Genomic DNA, 18,413 nt, shown 5'->3' with positions numbered 1-18,413 from the left:
GAATCAATAGAGTATATTACAATAACCATAGAAGTAATAGTGTACAAAACACGACACAAACCCCAATCCCAGAAGCCAAGCTTTTTTTTTTCCTTGCCTGCCTTTCGCCTTTTATGGTGCCTTCCTCCTCAACTAGTATCACAGTCTATGGCTGACCTAACTTAGTAGATTCCCGGAACAATGCGGCTACGGACCAGAGATGTGTAGCGGTCCCAGTCGGCACCGTACTTCTTCTTGCACTTCTCCTCGTCGCGACGCTCGCGGTGGATCAACAAAACACCAAAGTAGAGCATGAAGAAGTAGGTGAAGACCATGCCCCAGCCACGTACCTCCGGGGTCTGCATTACTTGCTTCTGCAGGTCGCCCGTGGCCGGGTTGACTCCGTGGATAACCACGTACCCCGCAATGCCAGTGGGCAGGCAGTACGACCACGACAAGAACCAGTCACCCAGATAATTGATGTGACGGGCACAGCCCCACCACCCAGAAGTGATCAGCTTTGAGCCGCTCGAAGTCTGGATGAACTTGAGGTGCTTGACACGGGGATCACTGGGGTCGGTGCGGAATCGGTTCTTCTGGTTGTTGGCGCCCCGGAAGATCGAGTAGCCTGCGGCGGTGACGGCGAGCACAGCCAAAATCCCCTGCAATCCCAGCTCCAGCGGGAAGACCGCCAGATACCGGGTCTGGAAGTTGTAGATAAATGGGACCCAAACCATGTCCCCGAACGAGAGCATAAAGCCGAAGCCGTCCATGATGATGTCCATCGTGGTCAGGATCGCGGGCTCCATGTACAGGCCGTCGAGAACGTAGAATGCCTGGAAGAACGTCGACAGGATGATCGAGTCGGTAACGTATCCGTAGGTTCGGTGCTGGCGAGCAATGTTGGACAGGTTTAGAATGATCCATCCCAACAGGCCCGGACGCATCTCACACCAAGACTTGATGTCAATAGTACGCGAGGCCTCGCTGACGAATGGAATGGGCAACTGCACACGAGGGTTGAGCTCTCTGCCAATGAAGAAGTCATACAAGACATTCCCGGTATGACCGCCAGGGGCTAGTTGACGCAGCTCCGGGTTGGGTTGGCCAGGAGCCGGGACGGTGAAGCTCTCCGCGTAGACGAAGACGGCGATCGCTGTCGAGATCAGTAGGTTTGCGGTGAGGACCTGCACATAGTTGTTCCAGAGGAAAGTCCAAACGACGAAGTCGGAGCCGTAGATGTAGGTACCTGTCGCGAGGCCGGAGAGGATCAAGACCGCTGTCGGGAATGCTGTTCCAATGTCAGAGGTGCTACACACACATATTACCGGGTAACCGACCATTGAACTTGTAACGCAGCCGGCCTCCACATGCCAACTCGGTACCTTCAGCCTCCTGACCGGGAAGCAAAACATAGAGTACCAGACTAAGCAAGTAGTAGCTGAGCACCCACAAGGTCACTTCCGTGCTGTAGAGGTCTGCCAAGCCTCCCTTTGGCCATCCCACTTCCTCCTTCAACTGTTCAAGGGACAAGGTCGACGGGTGGAGCAGAGAGGGCGCGGGACAGCCGGAGACATCGTTGCACAGGAAGGTGAAGGTGTAAACAAGAAGAGGAAGTCCGAACACAATTCCAAAGGCACCGGGTCTGCGCAGTGGGTCAGCATGTTCCATGAAGGAAGGGAGAAGTGATAATATCACATACGGGCCACAGAATTCGTACCCCCGCTTCTCGGGCACAGGTTGGAAGGGAATCTTGGTTTTGAAGTTTTTCTTCGCGGCCATCTTGAGGTACTGATGACCGAACAATTGATCAATGGACGCAGAGCGATTATAGATAACAGCTCTGGCAGCAGGCATCCATTTGAGCTGTTCTGGTCCGAGCCGGATGAAGCTCAGCCGGGCGGTGAGTTAAAGAAAGAAAGCTTAAGTTAACTAATTAACCAGTTGGTGAGCGGGCTGAGTCAGCCACACCCGGTCGGAACTGATTCCGATCTCTCTCCGCATTGCTGCTGCCGTGAATGCGACGTTTCATCTCCGCACATTACGACGACGACGCCGCGGCTCTTAGTTTATCACCCTCGCTCGTGGCCGTGTTGTTTGTGCTCTCTCCTTTTTACTTTATATCTTCTCCTTGATATCTTTTTGTCGTCTTGATCTGACCACGTCACTCTCTCTTCATTAGACAACAGGATTGTCATTCATTTCTTTGTTATCTCTCGACACAGCTGTTATCGCCGAAAATCCCGACTGCCTCCGGAAGGGACCCATTCGCCCATAATGAAGCCCCTATCATCTTCTTTGCTCAGGTTGCTTCTCTGTATCACCGCGCCGCTATCTTCTGTATATGCAGCCTCCGATTCTTCGGGCTCAAAAAATTCTCTCTCACCCTGTGTGGTCCGTTCACCAACCACGGGCCTATTCTACGACCTCAATGCGATTTCCATATCGCCTCCGCCTGCGGAGGCGGAGAAGCCTCGCAAAAACGCCCGGGAAGGCAGTTGGCATGCTAGGGGTCATGACTATGGTGCTAACTTCACTATCAACATCTGCGCTCCTGTGCTGGAAGACGTGAAAGATGTCGTAGGGGTCGACCGCGCCAGGTGGAAGAACGTCAGCGCATACTACGAGAAAGAAGGCAAGGTATACTCGATCGGGTAGGGCTTTTCCACCGTTATTTGAAGGGTATGTCTGACAGCATATAGGCAACAGGCGTCTGACCCGTTCTTCCGAGGCCGCAAATTGGTCATGAACTACACGGACGGCTCCCCATGTCCGGGTGACTACCTAGGCAACGGCAGCTCCCACACCAAGTCTACCATCATGTCATTCCTTTGCGAACGTGACTCGCCTGCTTCCCAGGCAACAGTCTCTTTCGTCGGCACAATGGACCAATGCACGTACTTCTTCGAAATCCGCAGCTCGGCTGCTTGCGGAGCCACCGCTCCGATACCTACAAATCAGGGTCTCTCGCCCGCTGGAGTCTTTGGCATCATGTACGCAGTCATTTTCCGCTCAATTGAATGAAGTGCTAATATTCCACAGTGCCTTGATTGCTGTGGCAGCCTATCTCGTCGGTGGCTGCGCCTATCAGCGAACTGTCATGCACCAGCGCGGCTGGAGACAGTGTCCGAATTATAGCCTCTGGGCAGGCATTGTCGATTTCGTCAAAGTAAGTATATTGGCGTTGATACCGTTCCGTCACTCTCGAACCCTGCGCCGAGACCTACCATCATACAAAGAATCTGGCAGTACGAGGCTTCCGACCTCACGACTGGATTGATCTTCTCGCTCTAGCCGGTCTAAAGCTTGAACACTGAGGTGTTAGAGCAAACTCTTGCTATTATCTCTATAATTGTCTCCTCGGAGTCTCTATACTGTGCTGGGCACGAGTAAACCTACATCTGGCTAAGTTGCTGGTTGTCCACCGCAGGCCATCATGGAGCAAGCCGGATTTCCTATGATGCCGTTCAATCTCTAGCCAGTTCCTATATCATATACTGAACATCTACTGTACTCAATCGGACTGACACGTTCTGTCATCCTTGCTTGTGCTCCTTTCGATCTAATTAATTTTTACTCAATGTGAAACCCATGCTAATCCAGTCTCCCTGTTCCAATCCCTAGGACATGCTCGTCATCCTTCTCTCCTCCGTCGGCCGTCTATTCCGGTTCAAGCGGTCTCCGACCCTCGGGCACACGCGCTCCTCCCCCAACTACGGGCGACGAGGCGATATAGATGCTGAAAACAGACTGATAGATCAGTTGGACGAGGAATGGGAGGACTGATTCACGACCGCCAAGTGGGCTTTTGCCCTGCATCGCCGCGGTGCATTATGTTGCTGTGTGTTGAGGGTGTATGCATGACATTTTCTTCGGAATCGATTTAGAGCGTGACATGAAATTCTGGTACTGGGCGTGCTGTGACTTTGCAGTCGTATTGATACGATGGGGTTGGATGTGTTCGATGCTTATGCGTGTCTGTCTGTTATGAACAATAGTATATTATACCATGATTATGATATGAGGGCTCCAGGTTTGGGCATTTGGTTGGCAAAGGTTGTGGAGTCCAATGCAAGCGAGCGCATTTAATGCTAACATCGGCCATCGCAAGTGGACGTTTAATATTTAGGAGCAAATCTACTGGCTTGCAGGTTCCTCGCCAGAGGAAGAGCACAAAACTAGGCAAAGTAATAGGAAGCTGTTATGCAAAGGGAAATGAGAGAAAGAGAGAAATTGTAGAACGATACTGGTCGGATTCGAACCTACGAGGTCGCTTCACAAAACCTTAGCACTGCTGATTTATCTGAACTATTGCACATAGCATTATTAGGTAATCAATAACTACGAGAGCATTGGAATTCCCAAGTCCATTGCATCATGTATCATGCACAATCTTAAGCAAAGTTCAATAAATGCTCCCATTATTATTTCCTTTACTAATGAACCATACAAACCCTCTTGGCAGCATTCTCACTCCAACTTGGCCGACGAATCGCCCATTAGTAATCGGAGCTATGTAGAGGAAGGCGGCACAGTCCCGCCAAGCAACCAGTCAGCGACCCTCCGAGTTCCGATTTCCCCATACCCACATCAACTCTCTTCCACTTTCTACCGCCTCCTCCTCTTCTTCCCGCGGTTTCGTCCCGTTCGTAAAGACCATTATAGCCCGCCACTACAGCCACCACGACCCGACCCGACCTGATCTTGCGGTACCCCCCATATTACTAAATGATGATCAGGGCCTGGTTCTTGGGGTATTTGCACCCATCATAATGGCTACCGAGTCCGGCGACTCTCCCTTGGCCTCTGCCGGCCTGGCCCTCGGCCCCGATGATATCGCTCTCCCCGATGACCTCGACACCCATAGCCCCGCCAGCTCGCGCGATCCTGGCAGCACCATTGCAGCTGGCGACTCAGCTTTTCCGCAGGAGTCAGGCAACGATGGGTACCGAGACGATGCCCAAGGGGAATCCGCACAACATAACAATGACCTACAACAGAACGAAAAACCCGCATGGAGCGAGATGAAGACCAAGGCCGGGAAGGAGCGCAAGCGCTTGCCGTTGGCTTGCATCGCCTGTAGACGGAAGAAGATTCGATGCTCGGGCGAGAAGCCTGCCTGTAAGCATTGTTCGCGCTCCCGGATCCCCTGCGTCTACAAGGTCACCACGAGAAAAGCGGCGCCCCGGACGGACTATATGGCGATGCTCGACAAGAGGTTGAAGCGAATGGAGGACCGGGTGATCAAGACTATTCCGAAGGAAGAAACGAGAGACATGGTCGCAATTGGCCGGTCGGTGGTCCGGCCGCCACAGCCGGGACAGGCCTCCAAGGCGCACCAGAAGAAGCGCACGGCGGAGGAAGCCTTTGCGGCGGAGCTGGACGAATGGGGCCGGGGCAGTCGGGAGGGCCCGCAGGACACTTTTCCAATGCGCCGTGAGAGTAAGCCAGGCGATGCGTCGGGCTTGATGACGGAGGGGTCCGAGTTCCTACCATCGTTGGAGATTCAGGAACATTTGGCGGAGGTGTTCTTCGACTGTGTCTACGGGCAATCTTACCTTCTTCTCCACAAACCCAGCTTCATGCGAAGGTTGAAGGCTAGGACCGTACCGCCGGTCCTAATCCTTGCTCTGTGTGCCGTCTCGGCGCGATTTTCCACTCACCCGCAGATTAACTCCGAGCCACCTTTCCTGCGCGGTGAGAACTGGGCCAACCCGGCCGCCGCAATTGCCCTCAGCCGACATGACGAGCCGAATATAACCATTTTGACCGTGTTCTTATTGCTGGGGCTCCACGAATTCGGTACCTGTCATGGTGGGCGGAGTTGGTCTTTTGGAGGGCAAGCGCTGCGCATGGCTTATGCTCTACAACTACATCGGGAGCTTGAATACGACCCTTTAAATGTTCACAAGGGCGGTAACGGGTCCCAGCAGCTCAGCTTCACCGACCGCGAGATCCGAAGGCGCACTATGTGGGCATGTTTTTTGATGGATCGATATAATTCGTCTGGGAGTCAGCGCCCGCCAATTGGCAATGAAAAATTCCTGCAAATTCAGCTTCCGATCAAAGAGACTCACTTTCAGATGGAAATTCCGGGTCCAACGGAAGATCTGGATGGCGTCATTCTCAACCCTGTACCCGAAGACGTGGGCCAACTATCTAACGCTCGAGACAATATGGGAGTTTCCGCTTATATCATTCGCGCTGTCGTCATCTGGGGGCGCATCGTTGATTATCTGAATCTCGGGGGCAAGCGAAGAGATACGCAGCCATTGTGGTCACCCGAGTCTGGCTACATGCGCCTCAAACGACAGATCGAAGAATTCTCCGCTTCGCTCCCAGGCCATCTATTGTTCAACTATGAGAACCTGCAGATCCATGCAGCCGATCGGATTGCAAATCAGTTTCTCTTTTTGCATATCATTATCCACCAGAACATGCTCTTCCTCAACCAATTCGCGATTCCCCTGTCACCAGGCGGGCGGCCCCCGCGCGACATGCCAAAGGTCTTCCTGAGCAATGCTGGGCGCGCGGCAGTAGAAGCTGCGCATCATATCTCGGTTCTTATAGACCGTGCCTCGGCTTATCCTCTCACAGTTCCGTTCGCTGGGTACTGTGCATATTCCGCCAGTACTGTTCATATTTGGGGGATCTTCTCCAAGAACGCACAGCTGGAGGCCCGGTCCAAGGAGAACTTGCGCCATACGTATCGTTACCTCAACAAAATGAAGAAATACTGGGGTATGTTTCATTATATGGTTGAGAGCGCGAAGGATCGATATCGACAATTTGCAGATGCTGCTATCAAGGGTACGGTGATCACGCAGAATGGTGGCCAGATCACCCCCATGTTCCAGTATGGCGACTGGTTCGACAAGTATCCACATGGCATGTCAAGATCGCATTGGGAGGAGCCCGACCCGGCGGCAAAGGCAAAGAATGACGAGGGAGTAATGAGTCAAAGGCCTGATTTACAAAGTGTTGAGGAGTTCTTCGCCAGCCTCTCGCCCACGCCACAGCCCACTATGCCGCGTCGATTTTCGAAGAGGAGCGGCAAGAGCGATACTGTCGCCGGTTTCGACTCATCCACCTCCCCACAACCACCAGGTGAGGTAAACATGGAGGGTGCTCCGGGAATGCTAGGCACCACTGGAACCGGGTTCCCTCAACCCAGCATGTTCAATCAAAACCGGAACGGACAACCACCGTTCGCGCAGTCTGCTTTCGACTTCCCCATGCCCGCTGCTGATCAGCTCCCACAACTTGATCGACAGTTTGTGTATGGCTCGTTTAGCGACTTCGATCCTTCGGCTGCATCATTTGTGGCCCCTGTACCTGACAAACCAGCCATGCCGCCCGTGCCACCTGACGTTCCTCCAGACCAAGACCCTTCGACTATCTTTACCGGGCAAATCGACCCCAACGCACCATCAGGCGCAGGGGAGTACTATCAACCAAGCGCCTGGTTCCTTCCATTCAACCTCGACCCAGTTGGTGCTGGAGCAGGAGTCAGCCTCGATCCAGCCTCACAGCCGGGCGGGCCCACCAGCAACCCCGTAGGCGCGCCAGACCTCACCAGCTTCGGAGGTGCGCACGGTATGCCTATGGGCCCATATGACATGGGAATGGGAGTAAATCGCAGCTCGCACACTTAATCCTTTGCCATATGCGCAGCATTTATCTACCTCTTTTACTTTTTGCCTTGTGCAGCATATCACATATAACTTTTTGATCTCAGTTTTTCAAGGGAATGATTTTTTGGTTGAACGGGCGGTTTTGTTCTGTTTCTTGGATACAAAGAACCGGAGTTAAAGCGCTATGCGTTGAGGATGGTTGGTCGCATGGTCGAGGTGATGTCTTTATGCTCGTCTGTCTAGATGTATTATGTTAGGCGCTATATACCAAGATGAATATATAAATTTATATACTCTACTCACCAAGATGCCGAGGGCTGGGTTAGACGTTGATCCAAGGAAATGAGCACGCATTCTGGATTAGAGTTGTGTTCTTGGGGAAACTTTATGTGCTATAGATAGGGCGCTGGGCTTGTGATTGTAGTTCCAGGGGTGCTGAGACCAAGCAATCACAACGACGTCCGCTAAAGGGACTGACCAAGCGATATTTCAATTTGCATTTACATTTGAGAACGAGTCCTTCAAAAACAAAAAGGAGAAGATCTAGACGTACATTGAGGGAGGGTGGCGGCTCCGCAAAAAGCAAATCTCAATGCATCATCCGTGAATCGAACACGGGCCTCATCGATGGCAACGATGAATTCTACCACTAGACCAATGATGCTTGTTGATATCATTTTCTCTTATCAAGGAAATATAAGGCAATGAAAACGAATCTTTGGTCAGAGGGAAACAATGCAAGTCTCTAGATATGACATAGTGCCCGAGGTGTTGATGTGCTTACTGGTGTCGGGTATCATAGTATGACAACTAGGTAAGTTAGTCGCTCGTTGTGCCCTCCCTCACTTAAACTGCCGATTATTTGTGGCCAGAGGTCTAACCGCCTCTCTTTTCCAACCTTGCATACGGACACTGGAGAGGCGAGAGCTTCCCGTGGAGTATACAATGTGTTATCGCGTCGTGCGTTATCTCCCAAGTGTGGTTGGGAGTTGTAGCTCCTCTGCCATTGACTGGCGGTTGATAGATATTGTACATCATTGTACACGTATAGCCAGCTGCTATATATTCTACGGCATGGACCATCGAGGTTGCTTACTCTATCTATTAAGTCCACCAACGCCACTCCCATCGCCGTCCCTTCGCCATGTAGTCTGACTAGAATATTAATCCCTGATAGACCATCCCATTCCTCTTCCCCACCACAGACGATCTGGGCAGAATCAGAGTCAGAATCACGACGACTTCGGCCGCCCAACCCTCTGCCGCGGAACGGCGGTCTCCAGCGCGGCAACGATCTCCGCCCCGAGAATATACATATTATAGCCGGGGAAAATGATCCACAGACCACTAACACTTCTGTTAGAGCTTCTTTTCTTGCACTATTCTGAGGCAAAAAGACAAGAGAAACACCAAAAGAGGATGGAAACCTACTTGGGAATTATCCAGTAGAAAAGCAACGTCCAGAAATCATTGTGTCCGACATTATCAAACCCGGAGAATACCTCGTTAAGCCCTATCGCGACGAATAACATGTCAGCACTTATTCTCAGCGATATTCAACAGTCCCCCCCCCCCTCCTCCTCCTCTACCACCGCTATCTCTTGAATTCGAGGGGAGGGTATATGGACAGATAAAACCCACAATAGAGCACCGTCTTCCCCAACGTCATGACCGAAGCGCTGTACGCGACCAACAAGGCCAGCGCGCCCGTCCGGCCCGCCACCACCTTCGGCTCGGTCAGGAGCCACTTCACGCCCTTGTTTCCGGGATGGTTACGTTGGCCGCCGCGCCCGGTGGCCGCCGTCTGGGTGGTGCCGTGCGTGTAGACCACCGCCAAGTAGTAGAGGTAGCCGGCGCACTCGAACAGGTTGAGCACGGTCTGCGCGGCGGTGAAGCCGTTGCGCGCGTTGAACGCCGGCCAGCCGTACATGTAGTCGATTGTGCCGTACAGCGCGTAGGGCGTCCAGAGCGGCGAGTGCAGCGCGTGGCCCGGCATCGAGTGCGGCCGGAGGAGCACGTAGCTTGCGTCCCAGAGGACGACGGGCGTGGAGAAGAAGAGCCACAAGGTTATTGCTGTGGAGGGTGTGTGGACCCATTTTTTGGTTGTGGTCGTGGTATTGTTGTTGTTGCTGCTTGGGGATGGGGTGGTCGGCGTCGTCGGCGTCGTGGATGTTGGGGGTGGTGGGAAGTCGTTTGGGTGGTGGCGCGTGGAGACCATTGTTGATAGAGGGGGTCAATTGGGATGAATGGTCGTGTTTGGTTTGATGATGAGACGAAGATGTTGGAATGAGGGTTATTGGGTGGTGCGGTTCATTGAAGGAGTCGGTTGTGGTGGGATTCGAGCTGTGAATGATCGTCGCACTTTCCCGGGGCGGATAGTGACGTCGACCACCTCAGGGTCGATGTTGCCGCTGGTTCGCTTTTGGTTCGCTGCTGGTTCCATGACGGTCAATTAAGTTGACTCGTTGGTGGGCACGTCGCATTGTGACATAAGTTTATCGTTTCTATATAAATTTAAGCCATCTATGTACACTACACGATGCACAATAGTCTCCATATCAGTCATGCCCTACCGGAGCTTGGCTCGAACCGATCTCATCAGCACAATTATCCTGACAGAATACATCGGGCAACTCAGTGGCATCCTATTCTCAACTTAGCACAGTAGGTACGAGGCAAAATCGGTGCTGAATATTAACTGACGAACCACGTGATACCCCGGATTCCAGATCTCCAGGGCGTCCATCTTGACCTTGATATGAAACAGACTGGGATCTACTCCGCAGCTGAAAGCTTGAAATCCCGAGGCCGTCTCTGAGCTAGCACCTCCATTGGGCCAGGCAGTGGGTCGGCTTTCACTGCAAGTGCAGGGTGTTCTTGTTGCGCCTTATCTCTCGTATCCGATCCCCATCTCGGGCGTCCCGAGTCTTCGCCATATACATCCTATTCTGGCAACGCCCTCCGAGGCCCGCGGCGGATTACGGCAGCCAAGTAACACCAGCAACGCAGGGAAAGGACCGTCTCTTCTACTCACACTTGCAATTTGAAGGCCATACCTCCCAGAGAGAGCGACATGCCTTAACCTTGAGACTTGCTCTCTCGTGGCACTCTTTTGGTCCATAAATTTGCACCAAAGGTTGCTAACGCTCCGTGTTCGCTCTGATGAAGACCTTCCACAACTCCGACCAAACACCTTCTCCCGATGCAGAAAGACTTGCACGCATCCGAGAAAATCAACGGAGGAGTCGCGCCAAGAAACAGGCGCATATCCGCGAGTTGGAGCAGAAACTCGCCTCCCTCCAGGAACAGGCCCGTCAGAAGGATGTTGAGCATCGATTGGCCGTTCAAGGCCTTGAGGCTGAGAATCGAAGATTGAGGAGTTTACTGGCGAGTGTGGGCATCTCCCCTAGCACGGTTGGGGAGTATCTGAACACAGCAGATGGCTCGGACTCGATGCGGAAGATCGCCATTCCTAGTCTTCATCGGTCTGAAGTCAAGACTCAATCTTGCTGTGGCCAGCAGTCAAGCTCTTCTGAGGATACTCCTTCTGATACTGGTGTAGTATCGAAACTCCAGGGTGTGGGATCATGCTCTAGTGTAGAAGGATCTTCAACCAGATTTTTAAGCTGCGAAAAGCCACCTCAAGGTACATCAGTTTGTGGCTGTTCCCCCAATGAAGACCAAGTATCATGGCCGGCCAGTGGCAGTGGGGATGTCCTCAATACCACTCTCTGTGCCATAGCCGACGAGCTCATTACTCAGTATAACACGCGCGGCGTCGAGCTAGCCGAGATTCGACACAAGCTCTGGGCCGGCTTCTCCAAGGGTCTCACTACGGAAGAGGGATGCAGAGTGCAGAATCAGATTCTGTTTCAGGTCCTCGATGAAATCAGCAACAACTAGTTCGGCTCTGCAACCGAGGCTCTGATTTTGCCAAGCTCAACCGTTCAATGCGCATGAGGAGATTGGAAGAATATTGTGTTATCATTGAAGGACAAAGACAGGTCTACCATCTAAGCCTCCCACTTCCGCTTCCGAGCAAACCACCGAACTGCATATACCAACCCCAACAATACAGGGACCTCAATCAACGGTCCAACAGTAGCAGCCAACGCCTGGTCACTATCAACACCGAACGTGGCAATTGCCACTGCGATTGCCAACTCGAAGTTATTGCTTGCTGCAGTGAAGCTCTGTGTGCACGATAGCCGATATCCAAAGCCGCACCGCCGTGTCACGGCCAGCGTGACCGCAAAGATCACGGCGAAGTATACCACCAGGGGGGCTGCTACTCTAACCACCGAAACGATTTGATGCACCACCTGTTTGCCCTGGGCGGCAAAAAGCACCAAAATCGTAAAGAGCAGTCCGATCAATGACAACGGGCTGATCCACCTCAGGAACTGCTCGTCATACCATTTCTTACTCCAGAAGCGCAGGGCAAAGCGGGTCACAATCGCGGCTCCCAATGGGATCCCCAGAAATACCCCTACGCTTTTCGCAGCCAGGGAATAGTCAATCGTCAAGCCCTGCTGATCCGATCCGCCAATGATTCGAATAAAAAGAATTGCTACCGGGGCGAACAGCACCATTTGCAATATCGAGTTGATCGCTACCAAAATGGCGCAGTATTCGCCATCACCGCCTGCGAGGCCCGTCCAGACAAGAACCTGCCTTCGTTAACCTTACGCTAGCTTCGCCGAATACTACCCGAGAATGGAGGGATTGGACCAGACATACCATCGCAATGCATCGCGCAATCCCTACCAAGATCAAACCTTCCCGCAGGCCTCTTTCGTCTGGTAGAAATGCCCACGCCAAACCCAACTGCCCATCACATCGAACGTTATCAGCACCGCCATTGACCAATATGAGGGAGATTTATACCATAAACAAGGGTGCAACGATCCAATTGACCACTATGCTAAACCCGATCTGAATCCACAGTTCCCTCTCCCGGAATGACCGATGTAGCGTTTCGAAACGGACCTTGCAGAGGATGGGATACATCATGACCAGGAGACCGATCGCTGCGTTGATGCCCCTAGCGTCAGCATCAAGAGATCTGTCTCTAACGTAGGCATGGACTGCTAGGTAGACACCTGGCTAGCTGGCTAGCTTACCGATCGGCACAGAGACACCCACGAATTTCCCCTTCTCCAGCGCTTGGCTGGTATTGGGGACAAAATTGCCAAGGATGATACCTACTGCCATGGCCAGCAAGATCCACAGGGCGAGGAACTGATCTAGGATGGCGAGCTGTTTAAAGGTAGAGATACCGGTTGGTTCTGGATCTAACTTCGGGGGCTCATCACGATACCGGTCGCTTGCGCTGCATGCTTCCAGGTCTTTTGGCAATGCTGGGGCTGGCTTTTCCGGAGACATGGATGTGTGTACTTTGACTTTCCTGGTTTCTAGTAGAAAAATGGATGGATTAAATCAAAGGGGAAATGGTTGTTGCTTGTTGGCAATGTTTTACGTGCACCCTTTGAGGCCCTTTTCACTGCATACAGCGGGCAGAAGGGCTGACGACCAATCAGCGTTCTCGAGTGACATGCTTTGAGATCACGTGAGAAAAGAAATTCCTTAGACGGATGCGTGTACTTCGGCTATTTTGATCTTGATTGAGTAGAATAAAGGATGGAATGGAATTCTTGAGGATTGGATGTGCGATATGCCTGCAGGCTAATTGGACACTGTCTTACTGTTGGACTGACTGCATATGCTTTGAGGACGAAAAAACGAATGGGATCTACTGTGTATGGCTCCAAGATCGTTCATAATATCTGGACGGAATGGTGTCAGATTGAACGAATAGAAAATCCGTGGATATGCCAATTGAGAGTGTGTGAATTCAGAGCTATGTCGGGAATGCTTCGGAATCGAGGTATACTGGAAGACAAGACCCCAGTGTATAGTATACTTCCTCCAATCAGCCAAAACCCCAGCATGAGGTGATAAAGACCACATTGTAGAGATACATAGATACACATTCTGCATAGGAGGACAGAATGAGATTCCAATCTCGAGGTTGTGACGGTCAGAGTATATGTCTGGCTGCTCTCAAAGTCATGCCGTGCTGTTGCGATTTCGGGACCGTCATCGGCTGAAGCGTACCCGTTCGCTTTGCGGCCGGTATTTGGTATTCGTGACCCAGAGGTATCATGCGATACCAGGGGAAGACCCTGAACGGTCTATGAGGCCATGAGGGAAGAAAGACGGGTTGTTGCGAATACAGAACATGAAGAAACGATGTGTGGAGAGATTCTCGCCCGCTCCCCCACTTCCAAGGACATGTCTGTCAGTGTCGGGGCTAGAAAGTGCTAGACAGTGTAGACAGTAGTACTAGACACAAGTCTTCAGCCTAATCTCATCTCTAGACTAGTTGTTGGTTAGTCCCGGAGTCGGGCAGTCTTTCGGGATGACGATGGACCCAAAGAATCCACAACCCCTCCAAACATTATTCCCCCACGGAGACTTTCCCCGCAACCACCAGCCCGCCCCAATACTACTCGCGGACCGAGCACAACTTCGGACTGGGAAATCTCGACGAACCGCGACTGGCTGCCTGCTTTATTGCGCAGGAAGGGCTGACATATTCATTCTGGTAGGTCTATATGCCATGAGAAGGTTATATGACCGCCGTGACGTGAATGATGCACTATCTCTGTGGCTGCTTGCCTCGGTTGATTGACTGGCGAGGAACAACACACACTCATGCACACTCATGCACACCGGGAATATCCTCAATCCAGCTGTTCTACCACCGCACGCATAGCCCGCCACAGATTCGTCGGAAGTGATCCCCCGAGCTAACCATCATTCTGGCTAAACCGTGGGAAAATATATTGTCAGACCGTACTGTACTGTACACGATTGATTCATGGAGGTAAAAAAGAGAATCCCATGCTGCTCCCATTGCCGACTGCCGAGCACCCTGATTCGGCATAGAGGAGGACGATCCAAGGCAGGAAACGAGTCAGAACCCCAGCAGTGGAAGACAGCCAGAACAACCCCCACCCCACACTTCCACACTTCGGGGAAGTGAGAGATAAATTCCCGAGAAGGCTAGAACACTTGGTCCTCAAACCCTTGAAAAGTTATCCAGTGATCCCGTCGGAGTTCTTGACGGTGAGCCGAGCAAAGCGCATGATAGACCGACTTGGCTCTGACTATCCAAGGAACTTGTGCCGAGAGGGGCGTGGGGGGAGGATGAGGAGGGAGTGGAATGTCTCTGACTTGCGACGGAAGGAGTAGACTTATGGGCTGACCCTTGCGGATGGAAGAGGTAAGGTGCCGTCAGGCCATGGGGGGAAAGACATGACGATTTTTCATGGTCTACAAGTTTACGACCTGGAGAGGGGAGGGGGGTTTTGGGGGGGGTTTGGCCACTTGGCAGTGGTGTCTGTGTCTGTTTGTTGTGCTCTCCTGGCAGGTCCCGCGGACGACGAACGTAGTGGGAGACGACTGGGTGACTACATCGGGGATTCATTGATCTATGCCCCGGATGCTAGAGAGAGATGACTTCATTCACTTACTAAAACTCCTGCGGAAATCGAGTCAGTTTCTTTTTCTGCTTTGGGCTCGATTCTGGTGCCGCTTTTTGTTCAGTAAGCAGCATTCTGGTGCGTGGGTCTAGTACAAAAGTGCGTGTTCTGAGTGATCCCTGAGTGGTTCTAAATGACTGCAGGAACGCCGAGCAATTTCCCTGGGATTCACGTGACTGACCCAGGTCCCTCCCACCTTTTAAACAGTACTCAAGCTAACACCCTGTTAGGGCAGGACTACTTTATACGGTATAAGCTTACTTTAATCTAGGGGATGTATGTAACGATTGTCAAATTTCACATTGAATATTGTTCTGTTTAGTAAAGGAACACCTCCTGTTGAAAAGATCAAAAGAAGACCGAAGCATAATCATAACTTGAAGCCGAGCAGCTTCAAGCATGCTATAGTTGCTTTTCGGGACTCCCAAGCCAGACCCTACTCTACGAGGCCGAGTTGAGATCTGACTCATGCTGCGCTTGCGCCTCAATCTCATTCATTCGTTCAACCAGAGTCGTAGCAACCATTCGATAATTATGGGAGGCGAACTTTCCAAGGTCCGTAATACGTTCTTTCCAGAAGTCCCAGCGTTCCTGACACCAGACCTCTGACTCGCTCCGGTAAAGATAACCAGGGCGGTAGTCAAGATAGTGCTTACCAGGCTCTAGAAGGGGATCTAAGGTGCAACTGACGGTATAGCTCGGCCCCAGCATGGATGATCCACTCGCGCACGATAGCGAGATGATAATCTACCAGACGATGCCACTCATGCGGGCGCTCAAACGACCATGACAAAGAGGGCATTGCCTCACCATCCAATATACCTACACGCCGCCCCATGACTCTGGCTAGGAAGGAAATCGCACCCATCATGGCTGGGATGAAGTCGTCCTTTTCGCAGTAGTAGTCCATGGGCCTCTCGCTGGGGCACCGGGGATCCTGTGCCCATGAAGCAATGTGCAGCAGGTGGTCGGGCTGGAATCCCAGACAGGTAGCCCTGAATCATAATATTCAAATGCCAGGATTCCAAGACAAGGGTACTCATCCCACATGGACCAGACGCCACCCTCGCCCCCAAGCTCTATGACCACCGGCGGAAAATGAGCGAGTGCGGCCATGAGGTCGGCCAGGTGATTCAGCCCTTCATTGTCATACTCCCGGCGAGCTTGAGCCCGCCCTTCATCATCATTCCGAATCCCACGAGCAGCATCGAGTACCGGATCCCAGAACAGCCAGGAAAAATCGCAAATCTCGTCCGATTTCCGTCGCTCGTCCATGGGAGAGGTGAGGACAGAGCGGACGGGCGCGTCAATGCGCTGGGCTCCAGTATCAGGGTCCACTTCTCCATCTATTACTTGATATACAATGCTAAGAGCTTCCTTTAGTAGCGGAATGTCAGGGAGCTCTATTGAGTCATCATCACTGTCATCAATATCATCACTGCCCCATTCACTATCCCATTCTGATTCACCAGCACTGTCTCGTTCTGCTTCACCGTCCATAATCTTAACGTCTGTATCACTGTTCATAGTCCCAGCGTCTGTGCTACGGTCCCCGTTCCCGGACTCTGATCCACTGCCCATGTCATTCTCTTCAACCTCTAGCATATTGGTAGGCGAGGAGACGATATTGTGTGTCTGCTATTCGTGTGGACGCTCGTGCCTGCGTGGATATTCCTTTGTATATGGTAATCTAGAACTCGGGGAACCAGAGGAGTTTAAATAAGCTATCAACCGCACTAGCTAAGGAGAGCAAGGATCGTTAGTCTTTGTCCGTATCTTCTGTAAGGTCGTTGACAATCTGGAGAAGGCAATCGATATGTCATCTTAGTCTAACGAGGTTACCAACGATTCAACTGATATACTCGATTATACTGCAGCTTCCATTCTTTCAGTAACGTTAAGTAGAAGAAAGACTTCTGTTGTTATTGCTCATTTGCCTACTGCCACCCTGTACCTATATCTAATCACATAACAAGCAAAAGAGCTGAAAGAATTGTTGACAGCGCCTGCTGTTTACCATTAAGAGATCTTGCTTGATATAGATCGCCGCGATATTGTTCTTCCCTTCGGAGTAGATGGGCTGCAGCCCCGGGTGCTTGGAGTTGATCTACTTCCCCTAGATTCTAATGGTAAAACTGGGCTTGAGAATGTCTTTCACTGGTAGTGACTCGGGAAGGTCTTAATGTACAGGACAGTTTCTGTCGGGGCGGCGGCCCGAGCCGCGCTGGTGCGTGCCGTCACGACGTACTTGTGGACCGGAGTGTGGATAACAACAGTCATTTCAATGCGGGAGTATGGCAATAAAGGTCCAACAACTAAGCATAGCGATAAGATGGGCTGAATCTCAAACTGGACCTTGCTGTCCAGCTTTGGCAAGGCTGGTCAATCTTCCATTGGAGCCATAGTATCATATAGATGTACAGTACACAGTGTAGCCATGTATATCATATCCAGGTATCATAGTTACAAATGGGGTTCAGCAGTAGTCTCCATCGGACTCGCTAGTCAGATGCTACTACCACTAGGTTCTAGTTACAAGCAAGGCATAGAAGACTGGTATATGTAATGGAGGCGTGATCGTGGATTCATGGCCCAGCGGCGAAGCTATTCTACACATGGACCTGAGGCAATGCCCTCACAACATGTCTTGCAGGGTGGAAAGGATACCGTTATCAAGTAGCCGTAACCATGGAGATAGTGATGACAAGATGTCATTGCTACTTCCACCGGTTTGCAGGTATATTGATAGCTCTGATATGCATCAGTGAGCAAAAAGGACAACTTAACTTCCCTCGTGAGGTGAGCGGGCCCTTGGTTAGTCCTCAGTGCTGGGGCTTGGTGATCGGTCGCCAACCTCAGCCTAATATCGGGTGGAAATTAGGTGATTACCCTAGCTGCAGGCAATCTGAAAAAGGTGGAAACTACAAGAGAAAGGCATATGGTTGACTCTAAATCTTACGACATACTCCTGAGCAGATTCCTATTGAGTTCGAGGGCTAGAAGAATGAAATGGCAGGTTGGTGGGACTACTGTATCGTGTTAGTGGAAGACGTTGTATGTAGGATTTATTATGACAGAGCGGAGAGTAAGCCCATGGTTAGATTATTCTGAGAGAACTATATGATGATTAGAATATTACGAGTATCAGCAAAAACGCTTTTCCTTTTCTGCAGACAATGACTTGAGATCATAGCTTGAGACATAAGGTTTTGTGACAGGACAAGTATCGGTCCTCGTCTTCCTAATGCCCTCA

At 51.5% G+C, this 18,413-nt stretch overlaps 8 protein-coding genes and 1 non-coding gene across 9 annotated transcripts; 4 read left to right on the top strand and 5 right to left on the bottom strand.

Moving 5' to 3' along the window:
* Positions 1-1,857, bottom strand: erg24B (c-14 sterol reductase). Its single transcript, XM_025695639.1, has 3 exons — positions 1,682-1,857; positions 1,320-1,624; positions 1-1,270 (listed from the first exon to the last, which is right to left on the bottom strand). The coding sequence occupies exons 1-3, from the start codon at positions 1,759-1,761 to the stop codon at positions 162-164; spliced, it is 1,494 nt and encodes a 497-aa protein (XP_025549047.1). The 5' UTR covers positions 1,762-1,857; the 3' UTR covers positions 1-161.
* Positions 1,858-2,013: 156 nt separating this feature from the next.
* Positions 2,014-4,130, top strand: BO97DRAFT_407434 (putative vacuolar sorting receptor (Mrl1)). Its single transcript, XM_025695638.1, has 4 exons — positions 2,014-2,633; positions 2,682-2,972; positions 3,022-3,148; positions 3,604-4,130. Exons 1-4 carry the CDS (start codon positions 2,257-2,259, stop codon positions 3,763-3,765), a joined length of 957 nt encoding a protein of 318 aa, XP_025549046.1. The 5' UTR covers positions 2,014-2,256; the 3' UTR covers positions 3,766-4,130.
* Positions 4,131-4,618: 488 nt separating this feature from the next.
* Positions 4,619-7,834, top strand: BO97DRAFT_395597 (putative C6 transcription factor). The gene has a single exon (XM_025694038.1). It carries the CDS (start codon positions 4,752-4,754, stop codon positions 7,632-7,634), a length of 2,883 nt encoding a protein of 960 aa, XP_025549045.1. The 5' UTR covers positions 4,619-4,751; the 3' UTR covers positions 7,635-7,834.
* Positions 7,835-8,206: 372 nt separating this feature from the next.
* On the bottom strand, positions 8,207-8,277 carry BO97DRAFT_t215. Its single transcript has one exon. It is a non-coding gene; the product is annotated as a tRNA-Gly (tRNA).
* Positions 8,278-8,685: 408 nt separating this feature from the next.
* On the bottom strand, positions 8,686-9,952 carry BO97DRAFT_479751 (uncharacterized protein). Its single transcript, XM_025700712.1, has 3 exons — positions 9,255-9,952; positions 9,045-9,126; positions 8,686-8,960 (listed from the first exon to the last, which is right to left on the bottom strand). Exons 1-3 carry the CDS (start codon positions 9,829-9,831, stop codon positions 8,846-8,848), a joined length of 774 nt encoding a protein of 257 aa, XP_025549044.1. The 5' UTR covers positions 9,832-9,952; the 3' UTR covers positions 8,686-8,845.
* Positions 9,953-10,814: 862 nt separating this feature from the next.
* On the top strand, positions 10,815-11,516 carry BO97DRAFT_322089 (bZIP transcription factor; the record flags this gene model as incomplete). Its single annotated transcript, XM_025691288.1, has 1 exon — positions 10,815-11,516. A coding segment is annotated over one exon (702 nt), but the record flags the coding sequence as incomplete, so codon positions are not given.
* Positions 11,517-11,626: 110 nt separating this feature from the next.
* Positions 11,627-13,000, bottom strand: BO97DRAFT_445187 (arsenic resistance protein; the record flags this gene model as incomplete). Its single annotated transcript, XM_025698518.1, has 4 exons — positions 11,627-12,283; positions 12,354-12,440; positions 12,501-12,643; positions 12,737-13,000. Coding segments are annotated over 4 exons (1,151 nt in total), but the record flags the coding sequence as incomplete, so codon positions are not given.
* Positions 13,001-13,824: 824 nt separating this feature from the next.
* BO97DRAFT_156721 (uncharacterized protein) lies at positions 13,825-14,340 on the top strand. Its single transcript, XM_025690200.1, has one exon. It carries the CDS (start codon positions 14,035-14,037, stop codon positions 14,305-14,307), a length of 273 nt encoding a protein of 90 aa, XP_025549041.1. The 5' UTR covers positions 13,825-14,034; the 3' UTR covers positions 14,308-14,340.
* A 1,261-nt stretch (positions 14,341-15,601) lies between these two features.
* Positions 15,602-16,862, bottom strand: BO97DRAFT_457481 (uncharacterized protein; the record flags this gene model as incomplete). Its single annotated transcript, XM_025699207.1, has 3 exons — positions 16,209-16,862; positions 15,987-16,155; positions 15,602-15,907 (listed from the first exon to the last, which is right to left on the bottom strand). The coding sequence occupies exons 1-3, from the start codon at positions 16,763-16,765 to the stop codon at positions 15,602-15,604; spliced, it is 1,032 nt and encodes a 343-aa protein (XP_025549040.1). The 5' UTR covers positions 16,766-16,862.
* Between the last annotated feature and the right edge of the window lie 1,551 nt (positions 16,863-18,413).

Source organism: Aspergillus homomorphus (genome assembly GCF_003184865.1).
Source record: "Aspergillus homomorphus CBS 101889 unplaced genomic scaffold BO97scaffold_34, whole genome shotgun sequence".
Lineage (NCBI taxonomy): Eukaryota > Fungi > Ascomycota > Eurotiomycetes > Eurotiales > Aspergillaceae > Aspergillus > Aspergillus homomorphus.
This window is presented reverse-complemented; position numbering and strand designations above follow the sequence as displayed.